This window comes from Taudactylus pleione, unplaced genomic scaffold (genome assembly GCF_031769625.1).
Source record: "Taudactylus pleione unplaced genomic scaffold, aTauple2 ptg000189l, whole genome shotgun sequence".
Classification (NCBI taxonomy): Eukaryota; Metazoa; Chordata; class Amphibia; order Anura; family Myobatrachidae; genus Taudactylus; species Taudactylus pleione.
Window position 1 is genome coordinate 15,733,876 of NW_028284591.1, and position 20,438 is coordinate 15,754,313.

General features: G+C 48.3%; 1 protein-coding gene across 3 annotated transcripts in view; it reads right to left on the reverse strand.

Annotated features, from left to right (window-relative positions):
• The window catches only part of PIK3C3 (phosphatidylinositol 3-kinase catalytic subunit type 3), a 242,291-nt gene that overhangs the window by 121,777 nt on the left and 100,076 nt on the right, over positions 1-20,438 (reverse strand). For 2 of the 3 annotated variants that reach the window (XM_088476575.1, XM_088476573.1), the window contains 6 exons: positions 17,714-17,868; positions 15,071-15,161; positions 6,589-6,656; positions 5,208-5,313; positions 3,315-3,431; positions 598-729 (listed from right to left, as the gene is read on the reverse strand). In XM_088476575.1, the coding sequence (XP_088332701.1) occupies positions 598-729; positions 3,315-3,431; positions 5,208-5,313; positions 6,589-6,656; positions 15,071-15,161; positions 17,714-17,868 (669 nt within the window). The remainder of the gene's footprint in view (positions 1-597; positions 730-3,314; positions 3,432-5,207; positions 5,314-6,588; positions 6,657-15,070; positions 15,162-17,713; positions 17,869-20,438) is intronic. The other variant, XM_088476574.1, reaches the window with a different exon arrangement.

Genomic DNA, 20,438 nt, shown 5'->3' on the forward strand with positions numbered 1-20,438 from the left:
CGAGTCTCATGTGACCTCTTAAGGCTAAATGTAATAGCCCACGAAATGCGGGAGCCGCTGCGATTCCAGCGAGATAGTCACTAGATTTAAAGCGGCAATTAGTTTCACGTCAAAACCATTCTGGTTTTGCCTTTAAACGAATTGCCGATTTAAATCTAATGGCTATCTTGCTGGAATCGTGATGGCTACTGGAAATCGTGGGCCTTGTGGTCCTTCGTGTGCTCGGAAGTGACTGAGCTGCCATAGAAGAGATAGCCACTGCATCCATGGACAGCAAAGATTTCCATGCAGAGAAATTTTAATGGCTCTGGGGGTCAATTTAAGGAACATTTGGTCTACAGTAAATCAGCCAAACTGGTCTACAAGCCATGGCCAGCTTAAGGGCATATGCTGATACTAAGGTCCAACTCTCCCAACAACCAGTAAACGGACAAATGTGAAAGACATAAATAAAAAGTAAATTTGCAAACAATTCACAGTAAATGGTGGATTCCTGCTGCAGCCTACGTAAGGGTATATAGAATATAGATGTCTGCAAAATATACAGGACCATCTCATTACTGAGAATCTTGTCGTCCATAGCATTAAAGACTTTACCTTGAAGAGTGTGGCTTTCTCTGGGATGATCCCTCTGATCTTCACCTGGGGCTCAAGCGGTAGCGGAATAGGCTCGATCTCCGAGAGGTTCATCTTCTCATTGTCTCCCAACAAGGCCTGGAGCCGCTCGTTCTGGGGACAGCAGGGTGTTATAGAGTGTGATTACAGCTCAGATAAAGGCGGAACTACTATGCATCCAACAAATGTCTACCTGGACCGTTGTAACAATAGTTTGGAGATACGGTAGACTCTGTGAATTGACAGGCTGCATTATTAGTAATAGCAGGGGCGGGGCCGCGCAGTAATTGCTAAGAAAACAGTCTTTAACGATCACAAGTAGATCTCTTTGGGATGCACTGCGTGATCCGGAACTAGAGATGAGCAGTTCGGTTTTGGCTCGGATCTTCCTGCCAAGTTGGGATCCCAGAACGAGGCAAAACGTCATCTTTGTCCGTGAAAGATGACGTTTTGCCTAGTTCTAAAATCCCAACTTGGCAGGAAGATCCGAGCCAAAACCGAACCGCTCATCTCAATCTGGAACCCTTCGAAACCACGGACAAAACGTCAGATTGCTGTAAATGTTCTCCTCGCCTCCAACCGCGCTCTTATACCCCTTTTCCACTGCGGCAATAACCCAGGTTAATGCCAGGTCTACCTGAGTCACGGCTCAGTGGAAAAGGGTCCCAAAAAAATAACACTGTTCCCGTTTACAGCATGGAAGACACAGATTTTCCAGCGCTTGGAGAAGAGTTCCACTACACACCTCTCAGCCAATTATTGGTTCCCCCATTGACTTCAATGGTGGGGAATGCACTTTAGTATTTCGTTTTTAGTCAACGGGGGGGAACCGCTCATTAACTGAGAGGCGGAGGCTCATCTCTATCAGCCAATGAACGTTCAAGCCAATGCATTTCTAAGGGAAATGCAGCAGCTGGAGCGTCATTCGCGAAGTACTGTCCTTAGAGAACGGTACTATGGGCCTGATCCAGACCCGTTCGCAAGCGCACAGCGCTCCCCCACTGCGCATCCGGGCGCAAGACCTGTCCTGTGACTGAACTTCAGTCGCTACGAGTCTCGCTACAAGACGGGGCGGCTGTCAATGGTGAGTGACAGCTCGCCCCTTTTTGTAGGCGGGGAGGGGGGGCGGCAGCACAAATGAGGAGTTCCCAAGGGAACGCCTGGCGTTTGTGGGCGGCCCTACTGACATCACTAGTGATGTCAGTAGTGGACTTCCTGCTCTATTAGAGGGTCTCGTCGCAAGCCCGATGGTCACGATAATCTCGATGGACTCCAGGCCGCTCACACAAGCTGTGTGTGGTCACCCACAGATTTTGCGAGCGGGCAAGAGAAAAAAAAAAAAAACACGCCCTAATTCAGAGCGAGCGGCTGTGAATCAGGCTCTATGTCCGGTGGGCCCACGGTTTTCGGGTTTTTTTTATTTTAATTTAAGAAGACCTACAGGGAAAGAAGAGTACCAAGCGGTAGGCGAGTATGTTTTATTTTTGTTTTTTTTACAGGTACAGTACTGATCTGGATTCTTCTGGACAAGGGAAGAGACCGGCGCTAGGGACAAGGTAAATATGCAGTGTGAGTGAATGAGTTCACCTGTAAACGACAATATTATTTTATCTATTTTTTACACAATAAACTTGGCACCCACAGCCCAGGGGTGCAGGGGATAGCCCAGGTCTATCAGCCAAGGCCTGGGGTGCCCTGGATAGGGGGGAAACCTTTATTTGTGGGGGTTCCTGCCTCCCATGGGATCCTCGACCTGGGCTAACTAACGTGGGAAGATGAATGCTTTAGCCAGGGGGTCCCTACTCATTTTGTCCCCCGTATTTCCACAACCTGGACCGGCTCACAGAGACAGGTGCTGGTTGTTAAAAATAAGGGGGGGCCCTATATCTCCCCCCCCCCGTTTTAACACAACCAGGCCTGGCTCACACAGCCCAGTGTGGATTGTGCTTATTTTTTTGGGGGGGGGCGCCCACATTTTTTTATTTTAACATTTTACTAGCTTTTACACACGGAAGCATGCATGGATCTCACTGATCTGTGCATGCTTCTGTCTACCTCGCACCTTGTAATGAAAGTCTCACTACAAGGTGCGAGTGTACCCGCAGTCTAACTCGCATACACGTCAAACTCTCACCTTATTACATTTACAAGTTTAGGGAACAAACTCGCACCTTCAAAATGTTCCCATACAAGAACTTGCACCCTATTACTTTCCGCCCCTAGCCTCAATACGCCATGCAGTGCGGGACACCTGGCATGAGTGAGCCGCGCAGTGTAGCGTCGTTTTCTCCCCAAAATGTGTGTTAGTTTCAATCTGATGCGAAATGCAACCCAGGTCGACGTTTGGTGTAAAAGGGTCTAAGAAAAATAACCTGGTTACACTGGAATAAAACCCTGGTAGCTACCAGGGTCAAACCCGGTAAGGATCCGGGTAATGGTGCGGTGTGAACGGTGACTCGGGTCATGCCTCAAATGAGCGGATTGGCTGGCTTCAGTAGCGCTTGTAGATGACAACATCTCCAAGCGTCCACTGTAATGCTGGAAGACCCAGGTCCGGTGTGTATGGCTGTACCCGGGAGTAACCCAGATCCAGCCGCAGTGGTAAAATCCCGCTCCGCACTGTGCTCAGTGCTAGAGACGGGTTTCTGATGGAAAAGGTGTATAAGAGGAGAAGGATGCTGGATGGATGGAGTACTCACCTTCTTTTTGCGGTTCCCACTTTCACGCTGCACAGCTTTCATTAGATGAACCAGTCTGTCTACGAAGGTTTGCTGTGTGGCCAGCAGTGAGCGCATCACTCGCACAGACTTATCGCCCTGCAGCAGGAGATGGAAAGGAGAGATTGCCTTTCCTGACAGAGACCCAACACGATGTGTAGACAACTCTCATTTGTTATAATAGTAGCGAGCTGTAATACATTGTATCCCCATAGTATCAATGTTACAGCTATGAAACATCTGCTGTGCTTGCCGGTTCAGTTTCTCTGTCCCCAGCATTAAAATGAATAAGCCCCTCCCACTACCAGCATTACATCATAGAGTGAGTGCAATGTGATTGGTTAGGGTGCAGTGATTGATGACTTAAGCACAACAAACATGTAGAAGAAAACATGATCTAGTCACGGCTCTACCACAATTAATCACGTGTTGCCAGCTCATCACCAAAAGCTTTAAGAAAAATACATCGCAGTCAGTGGCGGATCTTACCTAGGGGCTGCAAGCTGCTGATCACAGTCCACAGGTACCATATAATCAGCCAGAAAAAAAATCCCTCAACTAAGGGTAAATTTACTAAGGCTCGATTTTGGTTCTATTTAAAATTGACCAAAATAGAACCAACAATAGAGCCAACATCCCCACAAAATCGACCACAGTGTTTCTATTCAACATAGGCCATTTACTACCAGTTGATTTTGGGTCCATTTCTGATTGCATACGGTTCGTTGGTTTCTATATGAAGTTCTAAATGTGTTCTATTCACCCTCAATAGAACAGAAGATCGATCCAAAATCATACAGATGCTTTCCTATTGGCCAAAACATGTCACATGCACAGACACCTTCATCCCAGGAATTTATATATCCACGATTTGTAAAAAGTACTTTCTATGCCTTTAAATGCCTGATTTATACAGTCAGAGTGCCCCACCTGCTTCTCTCCCATGTTTGTTTCCATCATATTGAGTATTCAGATAATTCTACATTATTCAAAATAAAATAGATCTGGTTTTCATGGTTCTATTGAAAATGGCGATTTTAGGTCGATTTTCAAATCAACTGTTAGTAAATAAACTTTTTCTACTGATGGCTGTGGGGAAGTACTGATGGTAAGCAGTCAGGATGCAGACGGTCTAAATGCCGACTGTCGGCATCCCGACTGTCTAATCCTGGCAAGTGTCTAACGACAGGCGTCAAAATCCCGCTGCCTGTCATTAGACCTACGCCGGGAGCCTGACACCCGGCTTACGGATCAAAAATAAGCTGGGCGCAGACAGCTGCGGGGGGAGGACGGAGGGTTAGGCACCGCCCGGGAGGTTAGAGTTAGGTGCTCCCGGGGAGCGATTAGGCTCCCCCTGGGGAGACTTAGAATTAGGCTGTGGGGAAGGGGGGGGGGGGGGGGTTAGGTTTAGGCACTTAGAGGGGGGTTAGGGTTAGGCATTTGGGGGGGGGGGGAAGTTAGATTAGTAAATAGAAAAAATCTTCACTGCCGGGCTTCCACTGTCTTACTGATTCCGTAAAGATGGTCTATTTGAAGTTCTATTTCTGTGTAAAGTCGAATTTGTGAGAATTTTGAGTCGGTAGCTGACTGTCAAAACCACCGATTCACCTCAAAATCGCTACAAAATAGAATGGAACTGAAAATCGACCCTCAGTAAATTTACACCCTGGAGAATACAAAGTCCCACCCATTCTGGTCATTAGCTCCCACAGCTGTACTGATATCAGTAACAGTTTCAGGAACCCATAATAAAATTATTTTCATGAAGACAATATCAGTGGGAGAAGTAATTTATGTTCGGGTTGGTGTATTCAGTACTTCCATAAGTGCCAGTATGGGAAGCATTGCAGAAGCCGTATCCATCAGCCACATTACCTTCAGGAGCGCTTGACTGAACCTCCTCATGACGTTCATGTACATCTCATGGGTCTTTGGACCTCTCTGCTGGGTGTCCTGATCCTCACATTCTACTATAACATACCTGTAAGAATAAGGACACACACATACGTTACTATGCATCCTGTAAACCAGAGATTGTCAATATACAGTATATAAATGGCACCCGGCTGTACGAATAAGCATTTCTGCAATGAGCATCTCCCTTGCAATTGTCCCTAAAGTGCTTCATGACAGCAGAGGTCATACCCTTCAATGCTGAGCTTCAATCAGGGTGGCACAGCCTGCAGAAATAATGTAAATTCCTTTAAATCAGTGGTTCTCAAGCTCAATCCTCCATTTTTTCCCAACAGGTCATGTTTTCAGGATTTCTGCCTGTGGAAGCTGGTGTGATAATTACTGGCACAGCAAGCCTGATAAAATGACCTGTACATGATTAAAGATATCCACAAAGCATGACTTTCACCATAGCAAACCTTGTCACGTATGCAGTACGAAGCGTACCTTACACTAGTGAGTCCCAGGGGTTGATGGGTTCAATCACTTTTGCCTTGGACACCACAGAGGTCATCGGCGTTACCGTAAGCGGCTATAATGTGCGCAGCCTGACACTGCAGTGTCACTGGATGTAGGGACCGGATAATGCACTGACCTCTAAGGCGGCTATGTAAATGGTGCATTAAGCAGCAGCAGCTCCAGCACAGAAGGTGCCTATTGATATGTTGGTTGGATTTATCATACATGCTGTACCACATGTAAACACATACACACCAGTATAAGTAGTGAGTAAACGCATACACACCAGTATAAGTAGTGAGAAAACGCATACACACCAGTAAAAGCAGTGAGTAAACACATACACACCAGTATAAGCAGTGAGTAAACGCATACACACCAGTATAAGCAGTGAGTAAACACATACACACCAGTATAAGCAGTGAGTAAACGCATACACACCAGTATAAGCAGTGAGTAAACACATACACACCAGTATAAGCAGTGAGTAAACGCATACACACCAGTATAAGCAGTGAGTAAACACATACACACCAGTATAAGCAGTGAGTAAACACATACACACCAGTATAAGCAGTGAGTAAACACATACACACCAGTATAAGCAGTGAGTAAACACATACACACCAGTATAAGCAGTGAGTAAACACATACACACCAGTATAAGCAGTGAGTAAACACATACACACCAGTATAAGCAGTGAGTAAACGCATACACACCAGTATAAGCAGTGAGTAAACACATACACACCAGTATAAGCAGTGAGTAAACGCATACACACCAGTATAAGTAGTGAGTAAACACATACACACCAGCATAAGCAGTGAGTAAACGCATACACACCAGTATAAGTAGTTGGCCAGGGTGGAGTTCTTGCAGGCTCGGGAGATGAGGAAGGTGCAGAGATCCTGCTGGAAGGAAATAATAAAATGTGATACAATGTTATCAGCACATCTGATATTCTCAGGGGGGGATACTGATGTCTCCTCAGGGTTCTAATCACGGCAAATAGTCCTGCTTGGCAAGCCACAGACTTTGTGACTTAGCCGCACCAGGCAACATTGCAAGTGTACATTGGAATAGGTACTGTCCTACACCGCATCTGATGCTATTATCTGGGGTGGAATAGCTACTGCCCTAAAACGCATCTGATGCTATTATCTATGGTTGGATAGGTACTTCCTTACAGCGCATCTGATGCCATTATCTGGGATGGAATAGCTACTGCCCTAAAACGCATCTGATGCTATTATCTATGGTTGGATAGGTACTGCCCTACAACGCATCTGATGCCATTATCTGGGGTGGGATAGGTACTGCCCTACAAGGCATCTGATGCTATTATCTATGGTGGGATAGGTACTGCCCTACAGCGCATCTGATGCTATTATCTGGGGTGGAATAGCTACTGCCCTACAACGCATCTGATGCTATTATCTATGGTGGGATAGGTACTGCCCTACAGCGCATCTGATGCTATTATCTGGGGTGGAATAGCTACTGCCCTACACCGCATCTGAGGCTATTATCTAGGGGTGGGATAGGTACTGCCCTACACCTCATCGGATGAGACTATCTGGGGGTGGGAAAGATACTGCCCTACACCGCATCTGATGCTATTATCTGGGGGTGGGATAGGTACTGCCCTACAATGCATCGGATGCTATTATCTATGGTGGGATAGGTACTGCCCTACACCACATCGTATACTATTATCTGGGGTGGGATAGGTACTGCCCTACACAGCATCAGATGCGATTATCTGGGGTAGGATAGGTACTGCCCTACACCGCATCTGATGCTATTATCTGGGGGTGGGATAGGTACTGCCCTACACCTCACCGGATGCGATTATCTGGGGGTGGGATAGGTAATGCCCTACAATGCATCGGATGTTATTATCTATGGAGGGATAGGTACTGCCCTACACCACATCGTATATTATTATCTGGGGTGGGATAGGTACTGCCCTACACCGCATCAGATGCGATTATCTGGGGTAGGATAGGTACTGCCCTACACCGCATCTGATTCTATTATCTGGGGGTGGGAAAGGTACTGCCCTACACCTCATCGGATGCGATTATCTGGGGGTGGGATAGGTAATGCCCTACAATGCATCGGATGCTATAATCTATGGTGGGATAGGTACTGCCCTACACCACATCGTATACTATTATCTGGGGTGGGATAGGTACTGCCCTATACCGCATCAGATGCGATTATCAGGTGTGGGATAAGCACTGCCCTACACCGCATGTGATGCTATTATATGGGGTGGGATAAGTACTGCCCTACACCACATCTGAGGCCATTATATAGGGTGGGATAGGTACTGCCCTACACCGCATCTGATGCTATTATCTGGGGTGGGATAGGTACTGCCCTACACCACATCTGAGGCCATTATATAGGGTGGGATAGGTACTGCCCTACACCGCATCTGATGCTATTATCTGGGGTGGGATAGGTACTGCCCTACATCGCATCTGAGGCCATTACATAGGGTGGGATAGGTACTTCCCTACACCACATCTGAGGCTATTATCTGGGGTGGGATAACTACTGCCCTACACCGCATCTGATGCTATTATCTGGGGGTGGGATAGGTACTGCCCTACACCTCATTGGATGCGATTATCTGGGGGTGGGATAGGTAATGCCCGACAATGCATCGGATGCTATTATCTATGGTGGGTTAGGTACTGCCCTTCACCGCATCTGATGCCATTATCTGGGGTGGGATAGGTACTGCCCTACACCGCATCTGATGCTATTATCAGGGGTGGAATAGCTACTGACCTACAACGCATCTGATGCTATTATCTATGGTGGGATAGGTACTTCCTTACAGCGCATCTGATGCTATTATCTATGGTGGGATAGGTACTTCCTTACAGTGCATCTGATGCTATTATCTATGGTGGGATAGGTACTGCCCTACAACGCATCTGATGCCATTATCTGGGGTGGGATAGGTACTGCCCTACAGCGCATCTGATGCCATTATCTGGGGTGGGATAGGTAGTGCCCTACAAGGCATCTGATGCTATTATCTATGGTGGGATAGGTACTGCCCTACAGCGCATCTGATGCTATTATCTGGGGTGGGATAGGTACTGCCCTACAACGCATCTGATGCTATTATCTATGGTGGGTTAGGTACTGCCCTTCACCGCATCTGATGCCATTATCTGGGGTGGGATAGGTACTGCCCTACACCGCATCTGATGCTATTATCTGGGGTGGAATAGCTACTGCCCTACAACGCATCTGATGCTATTATCTATGGTGGGACAGGTACTTCCTTACAGCGCATCTGATGCTATTATCTATGGTGGGATAGGTACTGCCCTACAGCGCATCTGATGCCATTATCTGGGGTGGGATAGGTACTGCCCTACAAGGCATCTGATGCTATTTTCTATGGTGGGATAGGTACTGCCCTACAGCGCATCTGATGCCATTATCTGGGGTGGGATAGGTACTGCCCTACAAGGCATCTGATGCTATTATATATGGTGGGATAGGTACTGCCCTACAGCGCATCTGATGCTATTATCTGGGGTGGCATAGGTACTGCCCTACACCGCATCTGATGCTATTATCTGGTGTGGGATAGGTACTGCCCTACAGTGCATCTGATGCTATTATCTGGGGTGGGATAGGTACTGACCTACATCGCATCTGAGGCCATTATATAGGGTGGGATAGGTACTGCCCTACACCACATCTGAGGCTATTATCTGGGGGTGGGATAGGTACTGCCCTACATCGCATCTGAGGCCATTATATAGGGTGGGATAGGTACTGCCCTACACCACATCTGAGGCTATTATCTGGGGTGGGATAACTACTGCCCTACACCGCATCTGATGCTATTATCTGGGGGTGGGATAGGTACTGCCCTACACCTCATTGGATGCGATTATCTGGGGGTGGGATAGGTAATGCCCGACAATGCATCGGATGCTATTATCTATGGTGGGTTAGGTACTGCCCTTCACCGCATCTGATGCCATTATCTGGGGTGGGATAGGTACTGCCCTACACCGCATCTGATGCTATTATCTGGGGTGGAATAGCTACTGCCCTACAACGCATCTGATGCTATTATCTATGGTGGGACAGGTACTTCCTTACAGCGCATCTGATGCTATTATCTATGGTGGGATAGGTACTGCCCTACAGCGCATCTGATGCCATTATCTGGGGTGGGATAGGTACTGCCCTACAAGGCATCTGATGCTATTATCTATGGTGGGATAGGTACTGCCCTACAGCGCATCTGATGCCATTATCTGGGGTGGGATAGGTACTGCCCTACAAGGCATCTGATGCTATTATATAGGGTGGGATAGGTACTGCCCTACAGCGCATCTGATGCTATTATCTGGGGTGGCATAGGTACTGCCCTACACCGCATCTGATGCTATTATCTGGTGTGGGATAGGTACTGCCCTACAGTGCATCTGATGCTATTATCTGGGGTGGGATAGGTACTGCCCTACATAGCATCTGAGGCCATTATATAGGGTGGGAGAGGTACTGCCCTACACCACATCTGAGGCTATTATCTGGGGGTGGGATAGGTACTGCCCTACATAGCATCTGAGGCCATTATAGAGGTGGGATAGGTACTGCCCTACACCACATCTGAGGCTATTATCTGGGGTGGGATAACTACTGCCCTACACCGCATCTGATGCTATTATCTGGGGGTGGGATAGGTACTGCCCTACACCTCATTGGATGCGATTATCTGGGGGTGGGATAGGTAATGCCCGACAATGCATCGGATGCTATTATCTATGGTGGGTTAGGTACTGCCCTTCACCGCATCTGATGCCATTATCTGGGGTGGGATAGGTACTGCCCTACACCGCATCTGATGCTATTATCTGGGGTGGAATAGCTACTGACCTACAACGCATCTGATGCTATTATCTATGGTGGGATAGGTACTTCCTTACAGCGCATCTGATGCTATTATCTATGGTGGGATAGGTACTTCCTTACAGCGCATCTGATGCTATTATCTATGGTGGGATAGGTACTGCCCTACAACGCATCTGATGCCATTATCTGGGGTGGGATAGGTACTGCCCTACAGCGCATCTGATGCTATTATCTGGGGTGGCATAGGTACTGCCCTACACCGCATCTGATGCTATTATCTGGTGTGGGATAGGTACTGCCCTACAGTGCATCTGATGCTATTATCTGGGGTGGGATAGGTACTGACCTACATCGCATCTGAGGCCATTATATAGGGTGGGAGAGGTACTGCCCTACACCACATCTGAGGCTATTATCTGGGGGTGGGATAGGTACTGCCCTACATAGCATCTGAGGCCATTATAGAGGTGGGATAGGTACTGCCCTACACCACATCTGAGGCTATTATCTGGGGTGGGATAACTACTGCCCTACACCGCATCTGATGCTATTATCTGGGGGTGGGATAGGTACTGCCCTACACCTCATTGGATGCGATTATCTGGGGGTGGGATAGGTAATGCCCGACAATGCATCGGATGCTATTATCTATGGTGGGTTAGGTACTGCCCTTCACCGCATCTGATGCCATTATCTGGGGTGGGATAGGTACTGCCCTACACCGCATCTGATGCTATTATCTGGGGTGGAATAGCTACTGACCTACAACGCATCTGATGCTATTATCTATGGTGGGATAGGTACTTCCTTACAGCGCATCTGATGCTATTATCTATGGTGGGATAGGTACTTCCTTACAGCGCATCTGATGCTATTATCTATGGTGGGATAGGTACTGCCCTACAACGCATCTGATGCCATTATCTGGGGTGGGATAGGTACTGCCTTACAGCGCATCTGATGCCATTATCTGGGGTGGGATAGGTAGTGCCCTACAAGGCATCTGATGCTATTATCTATGGTGGGATAGGTACTGCCCTACAGCGCATCTGATGCTATTATCTGGGGTGGGATAGGTACTGCCCTACAACGCATCTGATGCTATTATCTATGGTGGGTTAGGTACTGCCCTTCACCGCATCTGATGCCATTATCTGGGGTGGGATAGGTACTGCCCTACACCGCATCTGATGCTATTATCTGGGGTGGAATAGCTACTGCCCTACAACGCATCTGATGCTATTATCTATGGTGGGACAGGTACTTCCTTACAGCGCATCTGATGCTATTATCTATGGTGGGATAGGTACTGCCCTACAGCGCATCTGATGCCATTATCTGGGGTGGGATAGGTACTGCCCTACAAGGCATCTGATGCTATTTTCTATGGTGGGATAGGTACTGCCCTACAGCGCATCTGATGCCATTATCTGCGGTGGGATAGGTACTGCCCTACAAGGCATCTGATGCTATTATATATGGTGGGATAGGTACTGCCCTACAGCGCATCTGATGCTATTATCTGGGGTGGCATAGGTACTGCCCTACACCGCATCTGATGCTATTATCTGGTGTGGGATAGGTACTGCCCTACAGTGCATCTGATGTTATTATCTGGGGTGGGATAGGTACTGACCTACATCGCATCTGAGGCCATTATATAGGGTGGGATAGGTACTGCCCTACACCACATCTGAGGCTATTATCTGGGGGTGGGATAGGTACTGCCCTACATCGCATCTGAGGCCATTATATAGGGTGGGATAGGTACTGCCCTACACCACATCTGAGGCTATTATCTGGGGTGGGATAACTACTGCCCTACACCGCATCTGATGCTATTATCTGGGGGTGGGATAGGTACTGCCCTACACCTCATTGGATGCGATTATCTGGGGGTGGGATAGGTAATGCCCGACAATGCATCGGATGCTATTATCTATGGTGGGTTAGGTACTGCCCTTCACCGCATCTGATGCCATTATCTGGGGTGGGATAGGTACTGCCCTACACCGCATCTGATGCTATTATCTGGGGTGGAATAGCTACTGCCCTACAACGCATCTGATGCTATTATCTATGGTGGGACAGGTACTTCCTTACAGCGCATCTGATGCTATTATCTATGGTGGGATAGGTACTGCCCTACAGCGCATCTGATGCCATTATCTGGGGTGGGATAGGTACTGCCCTACAAGGCGTCTGATGCTATTATCTATGGTGGGATAGGTACTGCCCTACAGCGCATCTGATGCCATTATCTGGGGTGGGATAGGTACTGCCCTACAAGGCATCTGATGCTATTATATAGGGTGGGATAGGTACTGCCCTACAGCGCATCTGATGCTATTATCTGGGGTGGCATAGGTACTGCCCTACACCGCATCTGATGCTATTATCTGGTGTGGGATAGGTACTGCCGTACAGTGCATCTGATGCTATTATCTGGGGTGGGATAGGTACTGACCTACATCGCATCTGAGGCCATTATATAGGGTGGGAGAGGTACTGCCCTACACCACATCTGAGGCTATTATCTGGGGGTGGGATAGGTACTGCCCTACACCGCATCTGATGCTATTATCTGGGGGTGGGATAGGTACTGCCCTACACCTCATTGGATGCGATTATCTGGGGGTGGGATAGGTAATGCCCGACAATGCATCGGATGCTATTATCTATGGTGGGTTAGGTACTGCCCTTCACCGCATCTGATGCCATTATCTGGGGTGGGATAGGTACTGCCCTACACCGCATCTGATGCTATTATCTGGGGTGGAATAGCTACTGACCTACAACGCATCTGATGCTATTATCTATGGTGGGATAGGTACTTCCTTACAGCGCATCTGATGCTATTATCTATGGTGGGATAGGTACTGCCCTACAACGCATCTGATGCCATTATCTGGGGTGAGATAGGTACTGCCCTACAGCGCATCTGATGCCATTATCTGGGGTGGGATAGGTAGTGCCCTACAAGGCATCTGATGCTATTATCTATGGTGGGATAGGTACTGCCCTACAGCGCATCTGATGCTATTATCTGGGGTGGGATAGGTACTGCCCTACAACGCATCTGATGCTATTATCTATGGTGGGTTAGGTACTGCCCTTCACCGCATCTGATGCCATTATCTGGGGTGGGATAGGTACTGCCCTACACCGCATCTGATGCTATTATCTGGGGTGGAATAGCTACTGCCCTACAACGCATCTGATGCTATTATCTATGGTGGGACTGGTACTTCCTTACAGCGCATCTGATGCTATTATCTATGGTGGGATAGGTACTGCCCTACAGCGCATCTGATGCCATTATCTGGGGTGGGATAGGTACTGCCCTACAAGGCATCTGATGCTATTATCTATGGTGGGATAGGTACTGCCCTACAGCGCATCTGATGCCATTATCTGGGGTGGGATAGGTACTGCCCTACAAGGCATCTGATGCTATTATATAGGGTGGGATAGGTACTGCCCTACAGCGCATCTGATGCTATTATCTGGGGTGGCATAGGTACTGCCCTACACCGCATCTGATGCTATTATCTGGGGTGGGATAGGTACTGCCCTACAGCGCATCTGATGCTATTATCTGGGGTGGGATAGGTACTGCCCTACACCGCATCTGATGCTATTATCTGGGGTGGGATAGGTACTGCCCTACAGCGCATCTGATGCTATTATTTGGGGTGGGATAGCACTGCCCTACAATGCTTGTTCTTGTTATTTAATGGGTGGAATATGTATTGAAAAGGTATTGCCCTACAACGCATCTGATGCTATTATCTGGGGTGGGATAGGTACTGCCCTACATAGCATCTGAAGCTATTATCTAGGAGTGGGATAGGTACTGCCCTACACCTCATCGGAAGCGATTATCTGGGGGTGGGATAGATACTGCCCTACAATGCATCGGATGCGATTATCTGGGGGTGGGATAGGTAATGCCCTACAATGCATCGGATGCTATTATCTATGGTGGGATAGGTACTGCCCTACACCACATCGTATACTATTATCTGGGGTGGGATAGGTACTGCCCCACACCGCATCAGATGCGATTATCTGGGGTGGTATAACTACTGCCCTACACCGCATCTGATGCTATTATCTGGGGTGGGATAGGTACTGCCCTACATCGCATCTGAGGCCATTATATAGGGTGGGATAGGTACTGCCCTACACCGCATCTGAGGCTATTATCTGGGGTGGGATAACTACTGCCCTACACCGCATCTGAGGCCATTATATAGGGTGGGATAGGTACAGCCCTACACCGCATCTGAGGCTATTATCTGGGGTGGGATAACTACTGCCCTACACCGCATCTGAGGCTATTATATGTGGTGGGATAAGTAATCATTAAGAGCAGGATTTCCCCTCACATACAGGAGCGGTCTGTGATACGTCTGCTGCTCACCTCAAGGTTCTCAGATTCCAGACCATCCTTGGTCTTGGAAGAAGGTGCCGGAGATGAAGATCGCGGGATGTTACTAGATATGATCTGTGAGCTGTGATACAGAGAATGATAAGGCCATTACATCTGACATACAACTTACAGTAACAAGTAATCATCTTCCTCTGTAGCAGACATGACACATACAGTACAATGCTTCAAACACAATCAGGTACTGTACATTTAGAAATGCCTAGAAAGGATTCCTCGGGGCATAATTTACTAAAGTGAGAGTTTTTAGAAATGGAGATGTTGCCCATAGCAACCAATCAGATTCTAGCCATTATCTTCTAGAAGGTGCTAGTTAAATGTTAAGTAGAATCTGATTGGTTGCTATGGGCAACATATCCATTTCTAATAACGCTCACGTTAGTAAATATATACCCCCTAGTCTATGTGTGTCTGTTTTCGAGTTCCATCGTCTTTTACCAACGGACTCCCCAAATATCTGCAAACAAAGGCCCAGATTCTGTGCTCACGTTGTGCAATGCTCTCTTACACACACAAATGGGTCCTCATACATATAGTGTCCACACGCCATACAGTGCGAGATGCCCGGCGCAACTGAGGGGTACTGTTCCATTACTTTCTTTACATTATGCCTCTTATTAGCTTTGCAGAAGCAGCAAAACACCCCTCCGTGTACTAGAGACGCTGGGCTGCGACTTTAATTGCACAGGAATTCGTTTTAAACATGTACAAAGTCGCAGGTTGAGCCTAACGCAGCACTTCAGCTCATTCACACAAAGAAGTACAAATGTCGCCCATCAAAGTGATCAGTGCAATTTAGCAAAGTAGTTTTGTCACTAACAGTTGTTTAATTGGAATTGGTATTTAATACCGACAGACGGGATCCAGGCGGTCAGAATCCCAACGCCTGGATCCTGAAAGGGTTAATATAGCTCTAACTCTCCCCCCTAGGGCCAAAACCTAACCTCCCCCTCCCCGCACCCTAACCCTCCCCCCCAAATGCCTAACCGTAACTCCCTCCCCCTACCCTGCTACTTACCTTCGGCATCCCGGCACCAGGATTCTTGCAGGGTTAACATAACCCTAATTCTCCCTCCCTGGTGTCTAAACCTAACCTCCTCCTCCCCGCACCCTAAACCTAACCCTCCCCCCTTAGTGCCTAACCCTCCCCCCTTAGTGCCTAACCCTAACCACTAAACCTAACCCCCCCCCCTTAGTGCCTAACCCCCCCTAGTGTCTAACCCTAACCACTAAACCTAACCCTCCCCCCGTAGTGCCTAACCCTAACCACTAAACCTAACCCCCCACTTTAGTGTCTAACCCTAACCACTAAACCCAACCCTCCCCCCTTAGTGCCTAACCCTAACCACTAAACCTAACTCTCCCCCCTTAGTGCCTAACCCTAACCACTAAACCCAACTCTCCCCCCTTAGTGCCTAACCCTAACCACTAAACCCAACCCTCGCCCCTTAGTGCCTAACCCTAACCAATAAACCTAACTATCCCCCCTTAGTGCCTAACCCTAACCACTAAACCCAATGCTCCCCCCTTAGTGCCTAACCCTAACCACTAAACCTAACCCTCCCCCCTTAGTGCCTAACCCTAACCATTAAACCTAACCCTCTCCCCTTAGTGCCTAACCTTAACCACTAAACCTAACCCTACCCCCTAGTGCCTAACCCTAACCACTAAACCCAACCCTCCCCCCTTAGTGCCTAACCCTAACCACTAAACCCAACCCTCCCCCCTTAGTTCCTATCCCTAACCACTAAACCCAACCCTCCGCCCTTAGTGCCTATCCCTAACCACTAAACCCAACCCTCCCCCCTTAGTGCCTATCCCTAACCACTAAACCCAACCCTCCCCCCTTAGTGCCTAACCCTAACCACTAAACCTAACCCTACCCCCTAGTGCCTAACCCTAACCACTAAACCCAACCCTCCCCCCTTAGTGCCTAACCCTAACCACTAAACCTAACCCTCCCCCCTTAGTGCCTAACCCTAACCACTAAACCTAACCCTCTCCCCTTAGTGCCTAACCCTAACCACTAAACCCAACCCTCCCCCCTTAGTGCCTAACCCTAACCACTAAACCTAACCCTAACCACTAAACCCAACCCTCCCCCCTTAGTGCCTATCCCTAGCCACTAAACCTAACCCTCACCCCTTAGTGCCTAACCCTAACCACTAAACCCAACCCTCCCCACTTAGTGCCTATCCCTAACCACTAAACCCAACCCTCCCCCCTTAGTGCCTAACCCTAACCACTAAACCTAACCCTTCCCCCTCACCCCGTTACTTACCGTCGGCATCCGGGCGGATGGGATGCCGGAACCGAGATCCTGACCGACGTCTGTATTCTGGCGCCGGTAAGGTAAGTGTTGGCATCCAGACTGTCGGCATGCCGAATGCATACCGTTTTATTTATGCGAATAAGATGCACATTTTAAGCGAGAAAGACGCCCGGCGCAGCAGAGCCATCCAGTACCTGGTGCACAAAGATGAGCTATTTGCCAGGGACTTGAGCAACATTGTATGAGGACACATCTTTATACAGACACCATTTCTGCCATGCCTGGTTTCTAACATTATACCGTCGTGCCATACAAATGGGCGGCTGCGCTCAGGCGTGCTGTACCTGTCCACATCGCTGGGGTTTATTCCGGAGGTCAGCATGCTCTCCAGCATGGGGCCCTGGCTGTCCCTCTTCGTCGGTTCTAATCCATTCTTTATATCGTCAAAGTTCTCGTACTTCAGAGCTTGCACTAACTGTAACAAGTACATCAGCAGGTCCTGCAGGAATAAATCATACAAGTCAGTATCACAACGTTTAGTCATTTCATGCTTCTGACCGCTCACGTTAATGGAGGAGTCATTTTCTGCACGAGAAAGACAACATTTTAAAAGCATCCTATTCAGCTAATTTAAAATAAAATTCTAACTGCAGTTTTAAAGTTATATATATATATCTCAAAAGAATACAGGTCACTCACCGGGGTTTTCACTTAAGGTATTAAAGCACAAGGTTTTACTTCATCATCACATCAGTCGACGTTTCAGTCCTCCTTGGGACCTTTCTCAAGACAATTTCCAATAGAACTGTTCTATTGGACATTGGGCCTGATTCAGTGCCGGACGCTCTGACCAGAGCACTCGCTCTGAATCAGGGTCCTCATCCGTCAACTTGGAGCGGCCTCATGGACATCCACAGCTATAGCGAGTGTCCATGATGATGGTCGTGATGGACCATCGCGAACATCGGGCTTGCGACGAGACCCTGCGGTAGGGTCTCGGTGACCGCAAGCCCTGGAGTGATTTTAGCTCTATCAGAGCCAAAATCACTCCCACTGACATCACTACTGATGTCAGTGGGACCGGACTCAGACGGTAGGCGTTCCACGGGAATGCCTCCGTCTGGCAGCCACGCCCCCGGCACGCCCACCAGAGGGGGCGTGCTGTCAATCAACATCGACAGCACGCCCCCTTTGGTGCGAGACCCATAACGACGGCTTGGCCGTCGTTATTCGGGTCTCGCGCATGCGCACGACGGAGCTCCCTCCGTCGTGCGCATGCGCAATTCCGCACCATCGACCCGCTTGCGAGCGTCCTGCGCTCGCGAGCTGGTCTGAATGACCCCCATTGGCTTGAGATAGGTCCCAAGGAGGACTGAAATGTCGACTGATGTGATGAAGTAAAACCTTGTGCTTTAATACCTTAAGTGAAAACCACGGTGAGTGACCTCTATTGTCTTGTTCTGTTCAGGTGTCCCCATTTGTATGGGATTAACATTGAGGACAGCACTCCAGCAGCTGTACTTAATTGGAGTACATATATATATATATATATATATATATATATATATATATAAGCCTAAGCGCTCTATGACTCCTCTTCAACCTTTCCTACACCAAGGCCTGCATCGGGAGATCACACTGATTAACAGGGGCCAAATGAAAGCTTTACTCACTTAGACATGTAAAATGCATCCAATTTACTAACGTTACAGTCTTTGCGGCATTGTAATAAGGTCACGATGGAGACAGAAGGGTGTGCAATGCCGCAAAGAAGGACCCGCAACCAATGGAGTGTGGCCATTCCACGTGGCAGCACATTCCCCCTTCCCCTTGTAGTAACAGGTCCTAGTCACATTGCACAGTTTATCAAGATATCGTCTGTCCAGAAGTGCCGGTGAGTTAAAAATAAAACATGGCTAAATTCATTGTCTGTACATTTTGGTTTATTCCATAGAGCATGGTTTCCCAAAAGCGGCCCTCAACAACAGTTCAGGTTTTAAGAATATCATACCAGTCCAGGTTTTAAGAATATCCATGCTTATGCACAGATGGTACAGTATAGTCAAACTGACTGGGACATTAATACAATCACCTGTGCTTAAGCATGGATATCCTTAAAACCTGGGCCGTTAGGGTGCCTTGAGTACGGAGTTATGGAACCACTGCTATAGCTAACACAGATATACAAGTGTCACATATCAAATTAATCAGTGCAGGCTTCCGATTCGTCATAGTCACATTACATTATGCCTAAGATGCATTTTCGGGCAAAAAAGCTGCTTGGCGCTAGCAGAACCCCACAGGACCTGTGGTGCCGAGAGGGGCTGTTTGGTGAGACTGCAGCAATAATGAGGACACATCTGTAGATGGGATCGGTATGATTTACCGCCAAACGCATGCCCGGCGGTTCTAATGCCGATGCTGGAAGAAAGACGGTTCTAATCCCGACAGGTAAGTATTTTCCTATTAACTAACCTAACCACCCCCCCCCTAATCCTGCCTTAGGGGTGCCTAAAGCTAATCTCCCCTGTAAGTGCCTATACACCTATACACCCCATTCCCGCAGCCTAAACCTAAGTCTCCCGGTGGAAGGGGGGGTGCCTAACCCTAATCTCCCCTCGGGGGTGCTTAACCCCCCCCCCCCTTCCCCTAGCCTAATCTTAACCCTCCCGAGGGGTGGCTAACCCTAAGTAAGTTTCCCCCCCCCCCTGGGAGCACCCAACCTAACCAACCCGCGGCTGTCCGCACCCGGCGGACAGCTTCGATTGGGATGCCGGCCGGGCGTCGGGCTCCCGGCATAGGTAAAATGACAGGCGGTGGGATTTCGACGCCTGTCATTAGACCCTTGCCGGGATTAAACAGTCGGGATGGCGACTGTCGGCATTTAGACAGTCGGCATCCCGACTGCATACCCTGTAGATAGAGTGCTTTATCTTGATAAAGGGTCCTGAGCAGACCCGAAACATTGCTATTTCTTGCACCAAAAAAACTCAAGTAGTTTATTCTTCAAACTGTTTCCAGAGTGCCCTCCCTCTCTGCACATGTATCATCCATTTGTTCTGGCGCCTG